General features: G+C 38.2%; 1 protein-coding gene across 2 annotated transcripts in view; it reads right to left on the reverse strand.

The window, feature by feature from the left end:
- Window positions 1–25,383, reverse strand: part of PPP2R2A (protein phosphatase 2 regulatory subunit Balpha) — an 84,982-nt gene that overhangs the window by 46,694 nt on the left and 12,905 nt on the right. Inside the window, exon 1 of one of the 2 annotated variants that reach the window (XM_082402844.1) lies at window positions 581–611. The exons of the other annotated variant lie outside the window; for it this stretch is intronic. Within the exon in view, the coding sequence (XP_082258970.1) occupies window positions 581–596 (16 nt within the window). The 5' untranslated portion in view covers window positions 597–611. Of the gene's footprint in view, window positions 1–580; window positions 612–25,383 lie in introns of those variants that run through there. 2 annotated transcript variants of the gene reach the window in all.

Here is a 25,383-nt window from a genome sequence, read left to right on the forward strand (position 1 = left end):
TATGACCCTAAGGAAGTAACTCAGCCCCTTGAACGCTTAATTTCCTCATCTTTAAATACCTACCTCAGAGTTGCTTTTAGGACTAAACAAGCCATAAATGCAAAGAAATGATCCCTGAATAAGGCACACAGTAGGCAAACTGGTAAAAAGAAGATGTGGGCTGGGGTTTGGGCTCTGTTGCACAAAGCAGAAACAAGCAGTTTCCCTTGTTTCTAGACTATTCCAGTCAATCAATCTAGCCTAGGTAAAAAAAGTTCCCCAAATGGTCCAGCTGAGCTCCCAGGAGCCTAAGGCTAAAGCCCAAACTAGGAACAAAGTATTGCAGCTGCCGGGCTTGCTGCTTCTTTGTAGATACACTCAAGAGGCCTCAGGCTGAAGCACAACTGGTTGAGGATACGATCCTGTACTTCTGTCTCTTGGTCAAAATATCACCTCGATTTTACCATGATTTCCAAGAACAAAGTAAGTGCTAACAGCCTTCATAATAACCGTTTCTCAACCTCTGACTCAGTGACCGGGAACACGTTATGAGATAAGCTCAACAAAGACCGCTGGCTATTGATGCTCATACGGAACCTACATTGTAATGTTGCCATGAGAGTCAGGGTCCATAAGGTGATTTCCAGAGATGTGTTCTGGAACCAGCCTCCCTTCTTTTTTACTTGTTCCTGGATAATCTGATATCATGTTTGGATAAAATGGAATGGAACAATACCCTCCTGCAACAAAGAACAGAAAGATAAACAGTTGCTAATACATTTAGTCTACAGGGGTGATTTAACAAACAAGGCTTGGTGTATTAATGTTATATATAATGTTAGAAAGAAGAGCTCTAAATTGACCATTCTAAGCCTAGTTACCATCTTCATTAGATGTTTACCAACTTTTAACGGACTCATAATTAAGTCCACTAAACAAATCATCTCATTAGGTTGCATTATCAAAATAAAATGCAAATCGTTTCTCGTGGAGATTATACAAACAAGCAGTACTGCACAAAGCTCCTGCATCTACGCATGCCTTATTAAGATATTTTTATAACCAGATGGGTATCTGGTTATTACTATCTGCCTAAAATCTTTACAAACTAGGATTATTATGGCCACGCTATAAGAACCTGAAAGCACTTCACTGACCACCCAGCGCAAATTTGTTTTCTGATAGAATTCCTTCAGCTCACCTACAAACTGGGTACAAAGAGGCAGAATATTTAGAAAAAGAGGTTAGAGAACTTTAAGATACAATACAAATAATGTTATCGACTTTATTCTGATGACAAAAGGAAGCCCACTGGGGAGTTTTAAATATGAGTAATCCAATTAGACATGCACCTTAGATTACTCAGGCTGAAGTGGACTGGGAATTGGGAGAAGGGTAAGTTGAGGGAAGTCTGGAGACAAATCGAGAGTTACTCCAGAAATCCTGGTAAGCAATGAAGGTGACCTGAGGGAATCAGTATTAGTATAGTAACAATATTATAAGTAGCCAACATTTAAAATTCACTTACAGTATGTTAGGCCTTTAATCTTCATAACAAATCTATGAAGCTAGTGGTACTAATATACCCATTTAACAGATGAAGAAACTAAAGCATGGAGGCAAAAGAGGGGACAGAAGTGTACAGACTTTAAAATTCATTTATGAAGTATATAAAGCAAGCCTTGATAATTAGTAAGCTGTGGAGAGCTGAAGATGAAAGCAAGAATAATGTCCAGGTTCTCATGCTGGCTGAATGTACTTATTACCATCAATGGACAGATATTTTACCTTACTTTAGGTATTCTTTAATAGCATCTAAATGGCAGGTCCAACTTCAGGTAAAAGAAAAAAGCTAAGCACCATTGGCTAAGTTCAAAAGAGTATGTCATGAATGATTTCACCAAAACTCTTAACCAAAAGGAATACATCATACATTACTACAAAAAAAGTAATTTCGTTCAGAACATTCTTTTTCCTCATCTTTCCCTTTTTTATCCTTTTCTTCTCAGTTCTGCTAGGTTAGTTTGCTCTTGGTGATAGTTCTCTGACCTTGTTTCGATTGTATTTACACTGCAACTCATTGTTTCCGCTATACTTTTTAAACAATTATAATCGTATTTTTCAAATAATTTGAAATTAATTTCACGATTCCATTTTCAAAGATGCAATTTCTTTCATGAATCTTACTCAAAGAGAATTAAAGTTTTTCTCCACTTACTTGAACTAAACGTTCACTCCTCTGACAACTGATCTTATTTTTTATAAATCCTGCACATTTTTGTTGTTTTGCTCATTCCTTCAACAAATTCTTAAGAGAGTCATTCCTTTAACAAATATTTTACTGAGCATCTAATACATGTTAAGACACTCCAGGTTATGCCAGCATTTCTAGGTGCTAGGGATATGGGAGTTCATAAGACAGACCAAAAAATCCCTGCCCTCATGGATCATACATTCTAGTGATGGGGGCATATGATAAACAAATGAATGATAAATATAAAATGTACCGGGTAGTGCTAATAAGTACCATACAAATACAGTAGGGTAGTCAAAGAAAGCCTCCCTGAGGAGACGACTTAGGCAGAAACCAAAATGAACAGGGAATTAGTCATCCAAGCTTGTAAAGTAAAGCATTCCAAGCAGAGGACCTAAGTAGAAATGAGTTTGCCAAACTTGATAAGACGAATGCAGAATAACGTGGTAGAAAAGATGGAGCATTTAACAGAGACCAAACCATATTCAGCCTTGTAAGCCATGGTAGTACTGTGGATTTGTCGTTAAGTGATAAGAAGCCATTGGAGAGTTTTTAATTTATGTTTTAAAGTGCTCATCTGGTTCATAAGTTATTGCAGTAGCCTGAGTAAGAGATGATGATGGTCTGAACTCAGGTGGCAGCCAGAGAAATGGATGAATTCAGAATACAATATGAAGACAGCACTGCAGAACTGGCTGAGGTTTCAAAAGAGGTGTCACAGGATGATTCCAAGGTTTTAGAACCATGTCCAATGGAGGAAAGTCAGTGCCATGTACTGAGGAGAGACACACCAAGAGCGAGCAGGTTTGGGGTAAGAAAGGAGCCAAAAATTCCATTTTCACATCTTTGGTGTTGATTTCGACCAGACACACATGTAGAAACGTCATCCAGGCAGCTAGACAGATTTGACAGTTTATGGGAGGAAGAGGAGATATAAATTAGAGTATCATCAATTAGTAGAGGCATTTAAGGACTAAATGTGATTTCCTAGAGAGCAAGTACAGATAAGAAAACAAGGTCTGGTCTGAGGACCGAGCCTTCAGGCTCTCCCACCATTAGCTGAAAAGGAGAAAGCAGCTAGGAAAGGAGAATGCACCAGTACTACTGGTGAGGTAAGAAGAGCTTTTCTGGAAGCCAGGCAAAGACAGTCTTTCTGAAAAGAGGCAGTGATGGGGAATTCCCTGGTGGTCCAGTGGTTAGGACTCCGCGCTGCCACTGCAGGGGGCAGGGGTTCGATCCCTGGTTGGGGAACTAAGATCCCGCATGCCACGCGGCGCATCCAGAAAAAAATAAAATAAGTAAATAAATGAATAAGTAAAAGGAGGCAGTGATGAACTGTGTCCGAAAGTGCATAGAAATCAAGGGAATGCTGAGAATTAAACTTGGATTTGGTGACATGCAGATTTTGGGGGTGATTTTGACAAAAGTGGTTTCAGGGGGTTGGTGTCCTTAAAATAAAAGTTATTGTCTGTGGCTTTATTTTACAGTTGTCAGGAGAAGCAGCTCTGGCACTGAGCTGTCTAGGTTGAAATCACTGCTCTGACAGTTTGAAATTTGGCTTATGAAGGGCATCCTCTTTACGTCTGACACTGATGAAGATTTTCCCTTACTTTTATATGTCTTGGATTATTCTGGGAAACAGGGGGTTAAGCAAACACTGAAGCTGACTCATCATGCTCCAGAGTTGCTGTCTTCTCAGGGGGCTGGGTATACTGAGTGTAGTATTTTTTCAAGAAAAGCACTTGAGTGATACACTGGGTCATTCCAAGCCTGGAAAATGCTATTCTATTGCCTTATGTGAAGGATAGTTTCACCAATTTAAGATTCTCAGTTTACACAGTTTTTTCCTCAAAGTTTTCTACATGGCACTCCACTCACTGTCTTTTAGCGCAGCAGGGTTCAACAAAACCTTCTGTGATCACAGAAATGTTCTATTCTGCACTGTTCAACATGGTAGCCACTAGCCACATGTAGCTATTTACTGAGCACTTGAACTGCCAGCGGTGAGAGAACAAATTTATTTTAATTAAGTTTAATGGCTACACATGGCTAGTGGCTACCACTAACTGGACAGCTCTAGCATACAGAAGACAAACACAATGTCTACTTGATATACCTTCCTTTGCCAGTAACCTGTTTCTTGTCTCAATACTTGTACTATTTATTTCCACATCTTAAAATTTAGAAATCCACTAGGCTATTTCTAGGTGTGGATCCCATTTATTTTGCTTGGTATGCACTTCAGTTATCTGTAAAAGAATATAGTATTAACAGACCCTTCCACATGGAAGTTGTGTAGAGATTTTTAAATCAGTTTCAACTTGCCAAACACGTGGCACATAGTAAGTGCTCAGTAAATGTTAAATATATTCCCTGAGCCCTTCTGATCTGTTCTCTCTGACCTCTCACTCTGAACTTATATTCTACATGGAATCTATTATTTGTATTTCTTGTATTTTTGTCTGTAATATTCATCTTATTTTTTCCTCTGACTTGCAGGAGTATTTCTACAGCCCTGCTGCTTCCTGCCTCCAAAGAGTCAATAGTTAAGAATCACATATTTCACTTAAGAATTCCTTTTTCTGCTCTCTGATACTTCTTCTTCAAATGCTCAAGAGTCTTAAGAATATTAATTAGTTCTTCTTTAAATTTCAATGTCTTCTCTTGTTTCTTGCAGTAAGTCTGTCACCTTCTCTTAGACTGCATCTGTGTCTTTTTGTGTATTCAACTTTAAAGAGAGAGGTCTATGTTTATGCAATATTGGGAACTGTGTTGGGTTCAATCAAAAAACACTTAGAACCAAGTTCAAATCTTTGGGGATGGGGAGATGTTTACATTGTTACTTACTGTATTAGTTCTCAACTGCTGCCTAACAAATTAGCCCAAATTTAGCAGCTTAAGACAGTGAACAAGTATTATCTCACAGTTCCCGTGGATCAGGAATCTGAGTGTGGCTTAGCTGGGTGCATCTCACTCAGGATCTCTCAAAAGGCAGCAATGTGTCAGACAGGGCACCTGCCATCTCCAAACTTGATGAGGGCCAGTGGGGGAGCTTGCAAACCAAGCTCGTGCACACGGCTGCTGGCAGGCCTCTGGTCTTCAAGCGCTGCTGGCCGCATGAGCTCCACAGGGAAGCTCACTAAGTGGGAGATGGCTTCCCTCAGAGCAAATGACAGGGCCGCCCAAAAGGCTTTGGTGGAAGCCAAAACTTTGCTGTAACCTAACCTTGAAAGTGACATCCCATCACTTTTGCCACACTTGTGGAAGCAAGTCACTAGGTCCAACCATACTCAAGGGGAGGGACATAAGTACACAAGGACATGAGTGGGGGGCAGGGGTCACTGGGGGCCATCTTAGAGACTGTCTGCCACACATTACCCTTAGTCAGCTTATCAATTCAGCAATATGTGGTCAGAAAGCAGGATTACAAGGCCAGAGAAGGAAGCTTTAGAGCAGGGAGTTTTAACATTGTGCTTCATGGTTAGTCTCTCTCCTACAACCATGGGTAGCCAGCCCCTCTCAACTGGTCACATTCCCCTTGGTAAGAACCATGCTGATTCATTCAGTGTTTAACCCTGCTTCAAAGTACAAAATACCTCACCAACCAACTGCCCCATGAACCACCTTCAATTCTAGCTCTGGCTGCTCAAGGTAGGTTCCTTTAGTCACACCCCAGGAGGGATTCTCAACCACATAAATGAACCCAAGTCAGCTAATGAGGACTTTCCTCACTATGTTTCTCATCTGTACCGCCTCTTGCCAAAATTCTTTTCAGTTTTGTTACAGCACTCTTCCAGGGTTTCCAAGGAAACTGAACTCTCCCCATTATGCTTCTTGGTCATTTCAGTGTGTTTGTCTGTTTGTTTTAACACATGGGCTTAGATCACCATCCTCCACTGGAAGTCAACACAGCTATTTGTTTAAGTAAAGCACTTTACACATTCCTTCAAAGACTCTGTTTTGATAAATATGACAGGAAATACTTGTTGGTTTTCTTAGTCATATAATTCAATCCTGTTGTTGGATAAAACAAAGACGTTTCAATCTACACCAGTTCCCAAGATATATTCTTCTATGGTAATTTAAATAACTAAATTTTGCTGATTTCTAAAAAATGTAGTGTCACCAAACTTAGTTCAGTTTAAGATGTGACTAATTAGAAAACTTAGCACAGAAACGCTTTAACATTATTTTTAGAGGAATCACACACACAGCTGCTCAGCAGGATGAACTAATCAGAGAGCGTTGTAAAGAAGCATCTACCACTATGTGTCCAGCAGGGGGCACCAGCACTATGGGATGGACATAACACTTTAAAGACAAATCTGAAGTAAAAAACACCAACAGCATTCTCACTCACAAACGAAAATATCCATTTTTGGTTTAACAGTAAAAAAATATTTTCCTATACCACATTATTCCTATACCCCACCCTCATTCCCAGGAAGATAATTTATTCACCCTATTTCCTTAGCATACTAGGAAAGTGGGTAGGAAGAGAATCAACAAAAATTCAGATATCAACAAATTTCCTGATGTGATGCTCTGGTACTGGATAATCGGAATTCAGGTTCTTTGTCTTCTGCTGATGAATATGTGGAAAACAGAATTAAGAAATACCTTAAGTAAACACAAGGCCACCACATACTGCTGCACAGGATCTAACCTACACAAGCAGCCATCCGGTACAGACACAAAAGGCACAGTGCCTGAGGCTTAACCCTGTATCTGATCTCATCAGATTTCTAGGTGATATGTTCTGAGTCAAACGGGATTTTCAAACATTTTAGCACTTCACTTAAGGAATAAAATTACTTGTTATCTTAGCAAAGTTGTAGGATACAAAATCAATGCACAAAAATCGGTGGCATTTCTATATATTAAAAATGAGCAATACAAAAAGGAAATTCCTTTTACAATAGTATCAAAAAGAATAAAATATTTAAGAATAAACTTAATAAATGAGGTGAAAGACTTACACAAGGAAAACTACAAAACGTTACTGAAAGAAATTAAAAACATAAATGGAAAGACATCCCATGTTCATGGATTGGGAGATTTAATATTGTTAATATTGTTCAATATTACCCAAAGCGTTCTATAGACTCGATGTAATCCCTATCAATATCCTGATGATTTTTTTTCAGAAATAGAAAAATCCATCCTAAAATTCATGTGGAATCTCAAGGGACCTGAAAAGCCAGACTAATCTTGAAAAAGAACAAAGTTGGAAGTCTTACACTTCCTGATTTCAAAACTTACTATGAAGCTAAGAAATCAACAGTATGGGACTGGCATAAATGCAGACATATATAGCCCAATGGAATAGAAAGCCCAGAAATAAACACTATTCTACTCCAAATCTGGTCACACATGACCCTTCCACACATGGTCAAATGCTTTCTGACAAGGTCTTTTCAACACATGGTGTTGGAAAAACTGGATATCCATGTGTAAAAGAATGAAGTTGGACTCGTACCTTATACCATTTACAAAAACTGACTTAAAATGGATCAAAGACCTCAACATAAGACCTAAAACTAGGACTCCCCTGGTGGCGCAGTGGTTAAGAATCCGCCTGCCAATGCAGGGGACAAGGGTTCGAGCCCTGGTCCGGGAAGATCCCACATGCGGTGGAGCAACGAAGCCCGTGCACCACAACTACTGAGCCTGCGCTCTAGAGCCCGTGAAGCACAACTACTGAGCCCACGTGCCACAACTACTGAAGCCTGCGGGCCTAGAGCCTGTGCTCTGCAACAAGAGAAGCCACCACAGTGAGAAGCCCACGCACCGCCACAAAGAGTGGTCCCCCCTCACCACAACTAGAAAAAGCCTGCGCGCAGCAAGGAATACCCAACGCAGCCATACATACATAAATAAAATAAAATAAAATAAATAAATTTTTTAAAAGACCTAAAACTATAAAACTCTTAGAAGAAACACAGGGGAAAAGCATCATGGCACTGGATTTGGCAATGATTTCTTGAATACGACACTGAAAAACAGGCAACAAAAAGAAAAAATAAATTGAACTTCACCAAAATTAAAACCTTTGGTGCAAAGGACACAAGTAACAGAGTGAAAAGGCAACACATGGAATGAGAGAAAAACGTGCAAATCATAATCATATAAGGGATTAACATCCAGCATATATTAAGAATTCCTACAGATAAACAACAAAAAAATCCCCAATTTTAAGACAGGCAAAGGACCTGAAAAGACATTTCTCTAAAGATATACAAGTGGCCAATAAACACATGAAGATTTGCTCGGTATAACTAATCATCATGGACATGTAAATCAAAACCACAGTGTAAATCAAATCCACTTGACATCCATGAGGATGGCTATTATCAAAAACAAAAACAGAAAATAACTAGTGTAGGTAAGGATATGGAGAAATTGAAGCCCTGTAGAACATTGCTGGTGGGAATTAAAATAGTGCAGCCACTATGGAAAACAGTACGGTAATTCCTCAAAAGTTAAACACAGAATTATCTTATGATCCAGCAATTGCAATTCTGGGTATATACTCGAATGAATTCAAAGCACAGACTTGAACAGATATTTGAACACCAGTGTTCAAAGCAGCGTTATTTACAATAGCCAAAACGTAGAAACAACCCAAACGTGCATGACAGATGAATTGGATAAACAAAATGGTATATACATACAACGGACTATTCGGCCTTAAAAAGTAAGAAATTCTGACACATGCTACATACAACATACAACTTTGAGGACTGTTATAGATGGAACGTTTCTGTCCCCCCGGCCCCCAAAATTCGTATGCTGAAATCCTAACCCTCAGTGTGATGATCACTAGGAGGTGGGACCTCTGGGAGGTGATTAGGTCATAAGGGTAGGGCCTTCATGAATGGGATTAGTGTGCCCTTATAAAAGAGGCCCCAAAGAGCTCTCTGTCCCCTTGTGCCATGTGAGGACACAGTGAGAAGACAGCAATCTGTGAACCAGACACAGAATCTGCTGGTGCCTTCATCTTGGACTTCTAAGAACTGTGAGAAATAAATTGTTATTTAAGCCACCCAGTCTCTGGTAGTTTGTTACGGCAGCCTGAATAGACAAAGACAAGGGGCATGTTAAGTTAAATAAGCCAGTCACAAAAGAACAAACACTGTATAATTCCACTCTTATTAGGTACCTAGAGTAGTCAGATTCAAAGAGACAGAAAGTAGAACGGGAGTTACCAGGGGCTGGGAAAGGAGAGAACTGGGGAGTTACCATTTAATAGGTATGGAGTTTCAGTCTGGTAAGATGAAAAAAAGTTCTGGAGATGGATGGTGGCGAAGGTTGCACCATAATGTGTCATGTACTTAATGCCACTGAACTGTACACAGAAAAATGGTTAAAACAGTAAACTTACGTATATTTTATCACAATAAAAAAATTAGTTATCTCCCATAAGAAATTCCAAGGTAGGGCAATTAAATCCAATGTTAGTTAATTCACCAGATTATTTAATTAAAGATCCAGGTTCTTTTCATCTTTATATTCTGACAAAAGATAGCTACAGGGTTGGGATCTAGAGTTCTTAGCGTGGGAGAAAAAAGATATAAATACAGAATGGGAGAGGTAAGCAAGAACTCTGTGGTAGTCAATTGAAATTGGTCGATCAGTATAAACTGGTATTTTAAAAATCTTATGACAGAGTATTTCAGTCATATACGAAAGTAGGTAGAGGAGCATAGTATAACAAATTCCCACGTACCCAGCTTCAGCAATCACAAACTCATGGCCAATCTTGTTTCATCCATAAAGTCATCCCATATTATTTTTTGCACATCCCAGATATCAAATTATTTCACCCTTAAATATTTCAGAAGTTATCTCTAAAAGATAAGACCACCACTTTTAATATAGTCAAACATCATACCTGAAAAAAATCAATCGTACTTTATCACACCTGAAAAAAATCAGTATTACAAATATCAAATATCCAGTATATGTTCAAATTTCCAACTGTCTTGCATCAAAAAAAAAAGTTTAACTATCTGAATTACGATCCAATGCGGTTTTCAAACTACAATGGATTGATACATCCTTTAAGTTTTTTTAATCTATAGGTTCCCCCTCTATTTTTTTTCTTGCAGTTTATCTCTTGATAAAACAATGTACTGTAGTTCATCCTATATGAACTCACGATTTAAAAACAAAACCCAGGACTTCCCTGGAGGTCCAGTGGTTAAGACTCCGCACTCCCAACGCAGGGGGCACGGGTTCGATCCCTGGTTGGGGAACTAAGATCCCGCATGCCTCACAGTGTGGCCAAAACAAAAACAAATACGCCTTTTAATTTCCTAGTTCTGTCTACAAAAAAATGACAGGGCCTAGGAATAAAGACATTCCAGCAGTAAAGAATACACTTAGTACATATGATGGTTTCCAAATACCATTCTCTACTAAAAGAACACAAAATTTCTTAGAAAAATAATTCCCAGTATGGCAGGGGAAAAAGTACAACTGGAAACATCTCGTGTCAAAAGAATAGGGAATATTAAAAGACTGACTGGGACATGTAAAGGGAAGAGACTTGATGGGTCTCTCACTGGCCAAATTTAGGACAATTTGAGCATCAAAAGAAATGGTGGCATTAATAGATTGTTAATACATGGAACAAAAAAGAACCTACAAGTCCACATTGATACTAAAAAGGAAGAGTTGGGAAATTAGAAGATCACCATTCTGCATCCACCAATGTAATAACTGCCTCAGGCAAGGACCATCAGTGATTCACTTATTAATTACAAAGGAGGGAAAAGGGCCTTTTTTGAGAGATCTAGTATATACTATATGACCAAGAGATCAATCATCAATAACAGGACAAATTTATTACATGATGTGATGTACCAGGAAGCACACTCTATGTACTCTTATGTAATATGTCTTGTCAAAAATGTTTAACATGGATTTAATTATGAGGAAACAATTGGTGAAATCCAGAAAGTGAGGTATTTTATAACAAGATTTGACTCTTCAAAATTAACAGAATGCTTTGATTGGATCCTGAATTGAAAAAAATAAATTTTTTTTTTTTAAAGGACAGTTTTTGTGTCAGTTGGGGAAGTTTAAAAATGGACTGTGTAATAGAGAACATTTCTGAATTAATGCTAAATTACTTGGATATCATAATGGTATTGTGGTTGTGTAAGAGAATATTCTTGTTCTTAAGAGATAAAAGCTGAGTTATTTAGGGGTAAAGCATCATGCTGTTTCCAATTTACTTTCAAAAAATTTAGGGGCCGGAGTGCAGGTATAGATAAAGCAAATGTGGCAAAATGTTTACAACTGGTGAATATAAGTAAAATAAAGAATGGTTATCATATTTATTTTTCAATTTCTTTGTGGGCTTAAAATTTTTCAAAATAAAAGTTGGAAAAGGAAGGGATAGAGGGAATATAGCAACTCCAGATACATTCTCGTACAATGGTAGCAAAAAAGGAAGCTCTCTCCTCTCTGGGTTTCTTTTCAATGGGCTGCAAAGCCTTTCAGGGAACCACCCCTCTGGTTCCTGCCCCCAGCAGAGACCTCTTCATATTTCATTGTATAGATCTAATATTATCTGTCTGACCTCATTTCACATTTAGCTTAGTCCTAAAACTATGAAGCCACCTATAATGGGAAAAAAAAAAAAAAAAAAAAGCCAGACTGGCCTTTTCCTATCTAACCAGTGTGAAAACCAAGATCTAAGCTGGCATGTTTCTCCCAAATCATCACTAAACCAGAAAATCTCCCCTATTCTAACCAAGCTATCTATATAGGGCACCCATGACTGGGGGAGAGGGATTCATGCCTCTTAAAAAGGAGATGCAGGCCTACTCCACCCCACTTCAAACAAGACACAATCAAAGTTGAAGATTTTAACTGTTACTACTCTAGAACCTATTCCATTCTGCATTAACCAACATTTTATCTGACAATGAAAGTTACAGTAGCATTTTTAAATTTTTTAATTTCTTGAAGAAGATATCTAATGTTAGTTAGGTGCAGATGAGGTAGGAAGGAAAGAACACTGAACTAAGGAATCATCAGGCCTGAGTAAAAAGTCCTAAGACTGACCCTGCAAGTGGCCATTTCCGCCTTTCTCCTTTTAGTAACAAAACACCCTGATTCTCCCCACCGGGGGCCCTCCACCCGCACCCCCAGCAAAACCACGCACAAAGTTTGAACAGGAAAGTAGAGGTTACATTTCTTGGGCTCTTCTAAGGCCATGTGACCAAGTTCTGAACAATGGGATATGAGTGTAAAATTTCCATGGCACATCCTTAAAAAGAAGCTCCTTGTCCTCCTCTGTCTCCCTCCCAAGGGCTGAACACAGATGTGAACCAGATCTGGCCATGCAGATAAGAGCAATACACTACGGAAGAGTAAAGACGAAGACCTAAGAAATCTGCGGTGCTCGATGATCCCTGGAAAAAAAGCAGCTTATCCATTTCCGACTCCTCTCTACCACTGGTGGCTTACATGAGAGAAAAAAGCTTCCAATTTGGGGAACCACTGGGTATTTGGATCTTTTACAGCAGCTTGGTCTATAATAGCTTGTGTGACTCAGGGTACTTTTCTGGGCCTCATCTTACTGGTTCACAAAACTGAGAAGAATGATATGAATGCTATTAACTTCTTTAGCTGGTTGTATTTTGTTTTTAAAAAACTAGTATATACATTTAGTAAAATAAAACACTGAAGTTTTATATACGTTTAAAGAAATGGGATGACATGTGAAAACACGCTGCACAATTTATACACCCTTTCAACAAATAATTACAAAATGCTCACTGAGTGCGCCAAATACTATTACGTGCCTGAGATTATTCAAGATGCTAAGAATAAAGTGGTAGAGTTCATTGCCTCATGCGTGAAAACTTTAAACTTGAGAGAAGGCCTATAATAAGCAAGCAAACAATAAATAAGATTATTTCAAATAATAATGCGGGTGAAAAAGAGGAAAAAAAGCAGATAACACTGAGTGTACTTTGGGGTTGGGAGGGGACTCGAGTTAACTTACACTGGTAGTTAAGGCCATGCAAAAATTTGGGTCATGTACATTCCAGGTTAAAAAGGCAAGTTGAAAGCCTTCAACAAGAACAAGACTACGTATGTATATGTTCATGGAGCACATGGAGGAGATGACAGAAAAGACCTCAGAGGCAGGCAGAGGCAGCCTGGTTACTAAGTATACAAATGGTATAGTACTAACATCACGGGATGAGAGCTCCTGATAAAAAGAGAGAAAAATTATTACTCCCTTAATTCTGTCTTGGTTTCAGGAATAAGTGATGTTCCCAGTAGAAAATTATGAACTTAGTTGCCCTGCAATCAGTAACTGACTATAATCTTATTTTATTCACTTTGGGACAAACATTTCAACTAATTACAAGTGATTTTAGGAGTAGAAAAAAAACCTTAAAAGTCATTAATATCTAATAAAGCTCAAGCTTTCTCTTGACATTTTAAAGATGTGAACAAATTTCACATATGCATTCAGTCAACAAATATCTCAAGAGCTTCTACTATTCGTATGCAGACACTGCTGCAGGTGCTGAAGGTATTGCAGTAAATAAAGACCTGGTCCTTGTAGAGTTCAATGTATCAACATACACTTCAAAGTTTAAAAATTATAATAGTAAATTTTTAAAAAACTCACTCCTTTTGGCTGTTTCCTTAACGTCTAAAATTTGGTTTGAAAATAGTGTCTTTTACTTTAATTTCTCTCATTTTTTGCCCTAATTGAGGGAAAGATTCCACAATTTTCCAAGGCTTATAGTATATGGAGACTAATAGTACACAACGTTAGAATTTAAATATGAGAAAACAATTAAGTCTACCTTTACATTAAAAGAATTAGAAATACGAATTCTGTGAATTCTCCTGTTCCATGGCAGAGAAAGTGATTACCAAGTGTCCTGCCACATGAAGGAAACAGAACTATATTTATTGATCTACCTGTTAAACATGGAGATTCCAAACACTTCATTTAACTCTCCCCTTTAGATCCCACTAAAATGACAATAAATGAATAAAAACAGTTTAAGACAATAAGAACAAAGGAACACGTAGGGAAACAGCAGAGGACAATAACAAATGTGCTGGAAAATGGAAAGCAGGTAACTTAGCAAAATAAAGGAAACTGAAAACTAAAAGCACGTGGAGGGGGCTGCCAAGGAGAGACGAGGAGATTCACCCCGCAGACCGCAGACCACGCAAGGGGCCAGCACAGGACAACAGTGAGACATGGGGCTCAAAACAAGGCTACTGGTTGAAACATCTACATAAGATGCAGAGAAGTCCTACTCTCAAGGAGAGAACTATTTAGTTTCTGAAGAAACTGAGCCAGAGACGATATCGGTTGGAGCTGAAGGCGAAGTACCAAACTGAAAACGAGATCAAGTGAAAGGATGCATACTCAGCAATGAGCTGACCTTCCTGGCTCTCAGGATGTCAGCAGTCAGGCTTAAGCTATGACACCCCACACACACACCTGCCTCTGAAAGTGTTCCTGCTGTTGAGACGCTGAGAATCCCAGGCTCATCACCTTCACTGAGCCCACCAGCTGATTTGCTCTGTCAAAGGAACTCAAAGGAAATGGAATGCCAAGATTAGATGGATCTTCTCAAAGATACTCCGTCTACAAAACAGAGGTTGCTGAAAAAGGAATACTCCACAAAAAGCTTTTAAAAATATAATAACTGAAATTGTAAAAATCAGTGAAAGAGTTGGAAACAAAATTGAGGAACTCTCCCAGAAAGAACAAAATGTAAAGATGATGGAAAATAGAAGGGAAAAACCCCCCACAAAAACTAGAGGATCAATGCAGAAAGTCCAAGATTCACATATTAGGGGTTGCAGAAACAAACAGAGAAGAAAAAAACTAAAGGAAATGAATCTGCAAGTTTAAAGGGGCCAACGAGTATTAGCCCAACCAACGAAAAAGACTCACACCATAGCACATCGTCCAGAGAGGAAAAAAGAATAGTGTGCTACAGAATAGCAACAGGCTTCTCAAATGCAACACTGGACAGTAGCAGACAGACGAAATGCCTTCCAAATTCTGAGGAAAAATGATTTCCAATAACCAGCCAAACCCAAAAGTGTGAAGGCAGAATAAAGACATCTTTTCCAAGCAGGTAAGATCTCAAAAACTACCACCCATGAAATCTTTCTCATGACATACTAGATGCTGTACACCACTAAAATGAGGGAGTAAACCAAGAAAGAAAAAAACATGGCATCCAGGAACAAGGAGATCCAACACAGGAAAGGCAAAAGGAATTCCCACGATGGTGATGTGAAAATGATAAGAACAAAGGAAAATCCCAAGGCTAAGCAATAAACTTAGAAAATGCCCAGAGTATCAGAGGGACAGAGCTCAAGGCAAAAGTGAAACTGGTAGAACATCCAATGTGCTTCAAAACACTGTCAGGAAAGCTAGTCTCCCTGTCAGAGGATTTGAGGGTGATTCAGTGATAGATTCACAGAAAATGAAGCAAATCACTTCAGCCTGAAACAGCATGATGGAGAACTCCAGGGGTCGAGGGGAGAGAAAATAATTGATTACCTGATTCTTTTGACCATGTAGAAAACAATATTGAAAGGCTACTGAAAGGTGTAGAAAGAAAACAGTGATGGTAGATTAAAACAAAAAAAAAACAAAAAAGGGCTTCCCTGGTGGCGCAGTGGTTGAGAATCTGCCTGCCAATGCAGGGGACAGGGGTTCGAGCCCTGGTCTGGGAAGATCCCACATGCCGCGGACCAACTGGGCCCGTGAGCCACAATTACTGAGCCTGCGCGTCTGGAGCCTGTGCTCCGCAGCAAGAGAGGCCGCGATAGTGAGAGGCCCGCGCACCACGATGAAGACTGGCCCCAGCTTGCCACAACTAGGGAAAGCCCTCGCAGAGAACCGAAGACCCAACACAGCCATAAATAAAATAAATAAATAAATTAAAAAAAAACAAAACAAAAAAAACAAATGGAAAAACACGGTAATTATTACCCCTAGAAAAAACAATGTTATAGCAGAAAGGATGTAATCATAATTCATTACCTGGCAGCGTGAACAGTATTTATATGGACATAATAATGTTTACTTTTGTATTTGTTTCCTATGACCACTGTAACAAATTACCATAAATTTGGTGGCTTAATACAACACAAATTTATTTGCTTACAGTTCTGGAAGCCAGCAGACCAAAATCAGTTTCACTGGACTAAAGGTATTGGCTAGGCTAGCTCCTTCTAGAGACTCTAAGAAAGAATATGGTTTCTTGCCTTTTTTAAGCTTCTGGAGGCCACCTGCATTCCTTGGCTTGTAATCCTTTCCTTGCTTCACTTCAACCTCTTGCTTCTGGTGTCACACCTACTACTTCCTCCTTAGATCTTCTTATCTCCTCCTCTTTTCCTTACAAAGTACCCTTGTGATTACATTTAGGGCCTAGGAGGATAAGCCCAAATAACCTCCCTGTCTCAAAAAAATCCTTAATTTAATCACATCTCAAATCCCTTTGTCATATAATATTCACTCATTCCCAGGGTTACAAATTGGGTATCCTCTTTTGGGATGGGGAGGGAGGCGTTATTCAGCCTGTCTAAACTCACTCTAACATTGGTTTAAACAATAATAATGGCACAACAATCCTGAGGAAACAGAGCAGGAGCAGTAAGAGGGACAGAACGGAGCTCAACTCGTAGCTACTGTTTACACCTGAGGATGTCTAAACTTGATAAAGAGCTCTATGAGCATACTCCTTAGAAACAGGAAAACAAATACCAGAAGAAACTGCTAGAAGAGTTTGAAGAAGGGGAGTCAAGGTCAGGATAGGTGAGGAGGGACAGAAAACTATTAATCTTCCTCAAAAGCATTTTGAAACTAATGACTTGTTAAATTATGTACATGAGCTATATGGATAAAATGAAAATCAGCCTAAAACAAAACTAAGATTAGGTGACCGGGGAGGGAGAAATCCTTATTGGAGACTGAAAAGGTCACTCAAGGCTAATGAAGCAAACAGAAGAATCACAAACATAAAAATTAAAAGGTTAGTCATTTATACTTATTGAAACCTGTGTTAGAGATTATGAAACAACCGATTAAGGAGTTAAGATTTCACTTCTTAAACTCATCCTTTTCACAGCACTGGGGGACAATCTACTTATAAAAGCAAATTAGCAAAAGCAAGCCTATAAGTATAGTAAGATCTTGGCCTGCGCTAAACTGAACTTGCAAACATGGATTTAACCTAACAATTAGGGATGGCTAAAGTGTAGTACTATGATGCAAGCTGTTCTTTTAACAGCTAGTACAAAGCTTCCCAGGAGGTGTTTATTCATTTATTGAACAAATGTTAACTGATGTGAGAAGAGCACAATGGATCTATTCAGTCTGTCAGAAATGCTGAGTAAAAGAATTAAGAGACTACCCTACCTGTTCCCCTTCCCCTGAAGAAGGCTATCAACTGCCTTGTCGCTCAAAGTGTGGACCGCAGACCACCAGAGCAGCAGCAGCAACATGGCGGTCACTGGAGCTGGTTAGAAGTGCAAAATCATAGGCTCCACCCGAGACCTACATGCAGAATCATAATCTCCATTTTAACAAGATTCCCAGGAAATTCGTAAGCACATAAAGCTTGAGAAGTACCTGTACTGGGCTAACAACATCCCTGTGACAACAAAACAGCACACCTCTGAATAAGGAATGGAGGAGAGAAATAGGGTGCTCACTGGTACAATAAAACTTGCTTTCTCTTCAGACGCCTGTAGAATTTTTTACGAGCTAGCCATATATTCGTCAGCCTACTCAAGGTTTGGTAAAGCATTCAGATCATCATACAAACAGCTGAGGAGTGGAGGAAAGAAGAGTGGGAAAATACTTATAATATAAAAGAATAATGTACTTATAATGTTGCCTTAGATTGGGGCGGGGGGTACGCGATAGGGCTTTTTTAGAGCCTCAGCAATTAGGGGTCAATACCTGTAATGGGATTTTCCCGATATCACATCTTCAGGTGTCCCAAGCTCCACTCTTACCTGCTCAGGGAAAATGAAACTAATGGTGAAGGATGCTTTGGGCTCTACTGCCTGTTCCAAGTTCCCCCTCACTCCCAAATTATATTATTCTTGAGAGAAGATGCAGTGTATACAATCACAGGGAAGAACACAACACTGGAGGAACTTGAGAAAAATGGGAAGATGAGGCAAAAAATTAAAAAAAAAAAAAAAAAAAGCTTGAAATTTTGTTGACCCACATATTTTTTTAAACATCTTTATTTGGAGTATAATTGCTTTACATTGTTAGTTTCTGCTGTATAACAAAGTGAATCAGCTATATGTATACATATATCCCTGTATCCCCTCCCTCTTGCATCTCCCTCCCACCCTCCCTATCCCACCCCTCTAGGTGGTCACAAAGCTGATCTCCCTGTGCTATGCAGCTGCTTCCCACTAGCTATCTATTTTACATTTGGTAGAGTATATATGTCCATGCCACTCTCTCACTTCGTCCCAGCTTACCCTTCCCCCTCCCCGTGTCCTCAAGTCCATTCTCTACGTCTGTGTCTTTATTCCTGCCCTGCCCCTAGGTTCTTCAGAACAATTTTTTTTTTTTTAAGATTCCATATATATGTCTTAGCATATGGTATTTGTTTTTCTCTTTCTGACTTACTTCACTCTGTATGACAGACTCTAGGTCCATCCACCTCACTACAACTAACTCAATTTCACTTCTTTTTATGGCTGAGTAATATTCCATTGTATATATGGGCCACATCTTTATCCATTCATCTGTCGATGGACACTTAGGTTGCTTCTGTGTCCTCGCTATTGGAAATAGTGCTGCAATGAACATTGTGGTACATGACTCTTTTTGAATTATGGTTTTCTCAGGGTATATGCCCAGTAGTGGGATTGCTGGGTCATATGGTAGTTCTATTTTTAGTTTTTTGAGGAACCTCCATACTGTTCTCCATAGTGGCTGTATCAATTTACATTCCCACCAACAGTGGAAGAGGGTTCCCTTTTCTCCACACCCTCTCCAGCATTTATTGTTTGTAGATTTTTTGATGATGGCCATTCTGACCGGTGTGAGGTGATACCTCATTGTAGTTTTGATTTGCATTTCTCTAATGATTAGTGATGTTGAGCATCCTTTCATGTGTTTGTTGGCCATCTGTATATCTTCTTTGGAGAAATGTCTATTTAGGTCTTCTGCCCATTTTTGGATTGGGTTGTTTGTTTTTTTGATATTGAGTTGCCATGAGCTGCTTGTATATTTTGGAGATTAATCCTTTGTCAGTTGCTTCGTTTGCAAATATTTTCTCCCATTCTGAGGGTTGTCTTTTTGTCTTGTTTATGGTTTCCTTTGCTGTGCAAAAGCTTTTAAGTTTCATTAGGTCCCATTTGTTTATTTTTGTTTTTATTTCCACTTCTCTAGGAGGTGGGTCAAAAAGGATCTTGCTGTGATGTATGTCATAGACTGTTCTGCCTATGTTTTCCTCTAAGAGTTTTATAGTGTCTGATCTTACATTTAGGTCTTTAATCCATTTTGAGTTTATTTTGCCACACATTAATTTTAAATTAGTCAAGTGAATAGGCAAAGTGCCAGAACCCAGCCTGACCCCAATCCTGATGAAATTAATCTTCCCACTTCTGTCTTTGGATTTCCCAAATTCCTAACCCAACCAAACTACAGTTGTATTCATTAATGCAACATACACTTATTCAAAGTGCCTGTAACCTGCCCCAAATCTCAAAACCAACTAGATTTTTTTAAATTTACGGGCTCATATAGGCTTTTATTCTTCTGTTAATTGTTAATCTGCTAGCATTACGTAACTAAATGACTGCACCTACTAAATTTTCTGAGCACTTATTATGTGTCAAAACTAAGCACGCACATACATTTAATCCTCTGAATAACAAGGCAAGTCTATTAATTACCCCCATTTACAGATAAGAAAACACACAGTAGTTCTCAAATGTTTGTTTCCTTACCCTTTGGCCTTCCTTTGCCTGTCAAAAACACACAAAAATCACTTCTTTTAGAAAGTTTTCCCCATCTACTCTAGACCCAAACTATTTCTTCTTTGTGCTTCCATACAACCTCCCTCAGGTGTAATATGATGTGGGGCGGGGGGGAGGTGGTGCTAATACATATGAATAAGAAAGACAAGCACCCCCAAAGAACAACAGACAAAGGACAGGGACAGAATCTACACACTTAAACACGCACAAACAAATAAGTGGAAAAGATATTTCTGAATGGTAGTATTGTGCCACACATTGTCATCAGGTCAGGAAATGGGCACTCACATTCACTGGTGGAGGAAGGGAAACCCAACACCACCTTTCTACGGCAATTTGGTAATACATACCATTAGCCTTAAAAAAAAGATCACACCTTTTGACTATTATGTTCTACCGCTAGAAATATACCCTAAAGTAATGATAAAATTCTCACAAGGATGTTCATCATAATTTATAATAGCAAAAGTCATAAACAAATGAAATGTCCAAATTAAATATACCAGACATCCAATTAAATAACATACAGCCATTTATCTTCTTAAATGTTAACTGGGAAGAAGGCATAATACAAAACTATACGTGTAATGCCAGCTTTGAAAATATACATTCACAGCAGAAAAAGGACTGTACACTGGAAAGATCTATGCCAAAATGTTAATAGACGTTATTTAAAAATGGTGAGATTATATGTGGTTTTATTTTTTTCACTTACTTATGATGGTTTTGAAGTCAGAAGAAACCAAGGTTCATCCCCTGGCTCCCCCACTTACCAACTGTGTGACCTTGGTCAAGTTACTTTATCTAATCCTTGATTTTCTCATCTATAAAATGAAAGTGATAAGACCTATCCTCAGAGATTAAATGAGATAATGCATACAAAGTGCTTACACTAATAGGCAATCAGCTAAGTTTTGTGAGCTCTTATTTTTTTAAATATATCAACATTTTATGTTTATATTCAGAAAGTTATTTTTCCTTAAAAAATAAAAATTTATAACATTAGCAAATTACCACATAGCAAGAATTTGATAAAGCTGTATTCTCATCAACTGAGCAGTATACAAATCAGGACATTTTAGCATTTTAAACAATGTTAACCAAATTCCCAAGAAATTCATCTGAGAATTAGAGATGGTGGATATGTGAACAAAAGGACCTATGTATTTACTGAACAGTCAGAAAGACACAGCAGAAAAAAAAATTAGGTCCTTGGGATCTAGCCTACTCTATAATAACTACTATAATCTTAATTAAATAATCACCAAAAAGACCAGGTCACTTCAGACTCTACCAGGAACAGTAAGATTCAATTCCAGAAAGCTCAAGATCTACTTTAATAAGGGGTAACAAGAGCTACTTTAATAAGGGGTAAGGCACAGACTCCAGGTATCAATGAACACAAACTGTTATTTTTAAAGACTTTGATATCTTAGACATTAATAATTATAAATTTTACTTAGCTTTATTGCACACTAATTGCACACCTAGATGCACATCCCAAACATATACAACCTTCTCAGCAACTCTTCAGGCTGAAGATACAGAAATCACAGACCAGTTAAAAGAAATTGGTAGCTAAGGGGGCCTACAGACCTTTCCTATCATGGATTTCTGGAATGTATTTTCCTACTTTTAAATCTAAAATGATGAACAGGCTCCATTAAGTTAAAAATATGCAAATATGAAATACTTCTGGAATAACATATAGGAAATTTGTGACAGTATCTCCGGGGACACAGAACCTGGGAGAACGGGGTAAAAGGGAGACATGCTTTCTATGTATACCTCTTGTACTGTTTGGCTTTACATTGTAGATGTCTGTGTGTGTGTGTTTATATTAAATTCTGGTTAGTAAAATACAAAAATAATTGCCTTACGTTTGGTTTGTAAAAAAGATATGCAAACTAGATTTGCTTACTACAGTGGAGAAAGTCAGATGTAGATGTGGTCTGTATATGAGAAGTACTACAAAATGAAAAGTTTTTGCTTTTGTAAATGGGAGTTTTTAATTGGCTCTAGAAATTTTTTTAAGAAACAGAATCCTACCTTGTCTCTCCTGTTTATTTTTTAGTTTATTTACTATTATTATTTTTTCAAATTCAGTGTACAAGTCAGCAGTTTTTACTGTATTCACAGAATTTTGCGACCATCACCCCTATCTAGTTCCAGAACATTCTCATCAACCCCTAGAGAAACGCTGTACCTGTTGGCAGCCACTCCCCTTACTCCCACCCTTCACGAGTCCTAGCAACCACTAATTTACTTTCTGTCTCAATATATTTGCCTATTCTGGACATTTCATATATATGGAATCATGTAGTATGTGGATTCTGTGACTGGTGTCTTCACTTAGCATGTTTTCAAAGTTCACCCACGTTGCAGCATGTATCAGTACTTCATTACTTTCTGTGGCTGTGGAATATTCTACCGTATGGCTACATCACCTTTTCTTTATGCATCACCAGTTGACAGACATTTGGTTTGTTTCTACTTTTGGGCTATTACGAATAATGTTGCTATAAACATTCATGTTCAAGTTTTTGTGGACACAGGTTTTCACTTCTCTTAGATATATACCTAGGAGTAGAACTGCTGGGTTACAGAGCAAATCGGTGTTTAACTTTTTAAGGAACTGCCAAATTTCAAATGAAGGTTTTGAAACACAGGATACAAAGGAAAGGGACAAAAGGGCTTGTAAGCTACCACAAACATTTGCCTGGAGAAATCTCCAGTTATATTCATTAGTAAATTCAACTCATGACCATCTGAAACCACTGAAAGACATATTTATGTCTTAAAAAGACTTGAGACATGCTTAACATGTGTTAATAACAGAATGCTCCCAGAGTAGAACTGAGCATTCCCGACTTAAAGGACTATAATTCTAACAGTAAAGGAACTTCCAAATAACTTCAATTAGCTCTCACTTTATTTCCATGAGGCCTCAGGCATCAGTTACATAAATAAAATACAACACTTCAAAGTTATAGTGGGGTTTTCTTTCTAGTTGGTATTGGATATTCTTACCATCATAGCTATAAATAACATATACAAACATCTCCATATGCCTTCAACCTACGCCCATGACAACTGTCATCTACTTTCACAGAATAAAGGCCCTCCAACTGATAACAGCTTATTTGCAGTTAACTCTTTCAAAAATGTGGAAAATGCTCATGTTATGAGACCTCAGAATTAACACTACTACTTAATGTTATATACTACTAGTTTCTCTAAAGCATAAATATAGACATCTCATAAAAAAAAAAGACTTGAAATATATGTGATTCTTTGAACAACCAAGTATGTGTACTACAACACCATCTCAATATCAAGCAAAGTTAAGTCAACTTGGAAAAGGGGAAATGATTTACTACTCATATCCCAGCATTACCTATAAAAGTTTTACATACGATTAGTCAAGGATCTCCCGGTGACATGAACTGGTTAATACCAAAGGCTACAACGTGTTATGGAGAATGCTTATTGTAATAAAACTGACCTTCCTTAATATACCTAAAGTGATGGACTCATGTCTTCTATTTCTCTCACATTCTCCAAATACTGGGCACTCAACAAGTACTTGTTGACTTGTAGATGAATACCTAAGGTCTCACCTTAGCACCATTCCCTATGAGAACCCGAGATTTAGATTTAATCAAATAGTATTTTTTTAAAGCTGAACCACACAGAAGCAACGTGGGAGCCTAAAAAGTAGACAGAACAGTTTTACTAACTCATAATCTTAGATTAACATTGCTCAACTTCTTGGAGCTTCAGTGCCCTTGTGTACAAAATGACAATAATGTCTACCTCAAAGGCTATTGTTAAGAAACGCAACCTTGGTCATTCCTTATCTACAATTTCATTATAAAGAAATGCAATGCAGTTATCAAATTTTCCTATTATGGTGAAGACTTTGCCTAATTAAAGTACACACAAAACAATGTACTGTCTTTACTGTTAGTTTTACAGTAATGAAATGTGACTTACAAAACCTATGGGATTTTCTATTTTTAACCAGAAACTGCAAATGAGGTGAAACTTTGGTCAAAAATTTAGATTTTGCCTAATCTTATCCTGAAATAGCCTACAAAATAAAGTAACCCAGTTCTTGTCCTCAAACTGCTAATCTGGGCTAACAGATCTGTATCACAGCAGTACCGATCTGTATTCTTTAAGATCCTCTAATCTGATACTTTCCTGTTCTGCTTAGGGCTCTCCTGTCCACCTCCAATCACTTACAGAAAGTACTTATAGGATGCTCCTCCCCACAGAACCCCAGCTATATATAAAAAGGCTGGAAGTACACAAGAGCTAAGAGGTGGAAACAAACTAAGTGTCTGTCAAAAGATGAATGGAATAACAAAATGTGGTATATACATAAAATGAAATCAACCTTAAAAAGGAAGGAAATCCTGTCACATGCTACAACATGGATGAACCCTGAGGATATGAAATAAGCCAGTCACAAAAAGACAAATACTGTATGATTCCACGTGTATGAGGTATTTGAAGTAGTCAAATTCACAGAAACAGAAAGCACAGTGGTGGATATCAGGGCAGAGGAGAGAATGGGGAGTTGTTGTTTAATGGGTCCAGTATCAGTTTTGCAAGATGAAGTTCTTCTGGAGACCTGTTTCACAATAATGTGAATACAGTTAGCACTACTGAACTGTACACTTAAAAATGGTCAAGATGGTAAACTTTATGTTTTTGTGTTTTTTTACAATGAAAAATACATAAAAACATTAGGGAGCTAAAAAGTACTTCACTTAAAGATGTGGTTCTGCTGCTAGAAAAAAATAAGAAGACTAGGAGCAATCCTTTCCCCACTACCAATTCTTATAACCATTTTTAATGTTGCATCCCTACATAAGGAATCTGACAAGAGTTACTGATTGCCTACAACAGCTTGTTTTCTTGAAATACAGCCTTCCCAATCTATTAGCCAACAGAAAATATTAAAAATTCCTCTTATGCTATCTTAAAAACATATCTACTCCAGGCCCAGAAGACTCTCACCTTGTAGTAAACTGGGAAAGAAAAAAAAAAAAAAAGACATGGGGAAACACCAAAAAGGTTGTTTCCACTTTCATAGGCAGCAAACCTGAAAC

Source organism: Balaenoptera borealis, assembly GCF_965194805.1.
Source record: "Balaenoptera borealis genome assembly, chromosome: 8".
Taxonomy (NCBI): domain Eukaryota; kingdom Metazoa; phylum Chordata; class Mammalia; order Artiodactyla; family Balaenopteridae; genus Balaenoptera; species Balaenoptera borealis.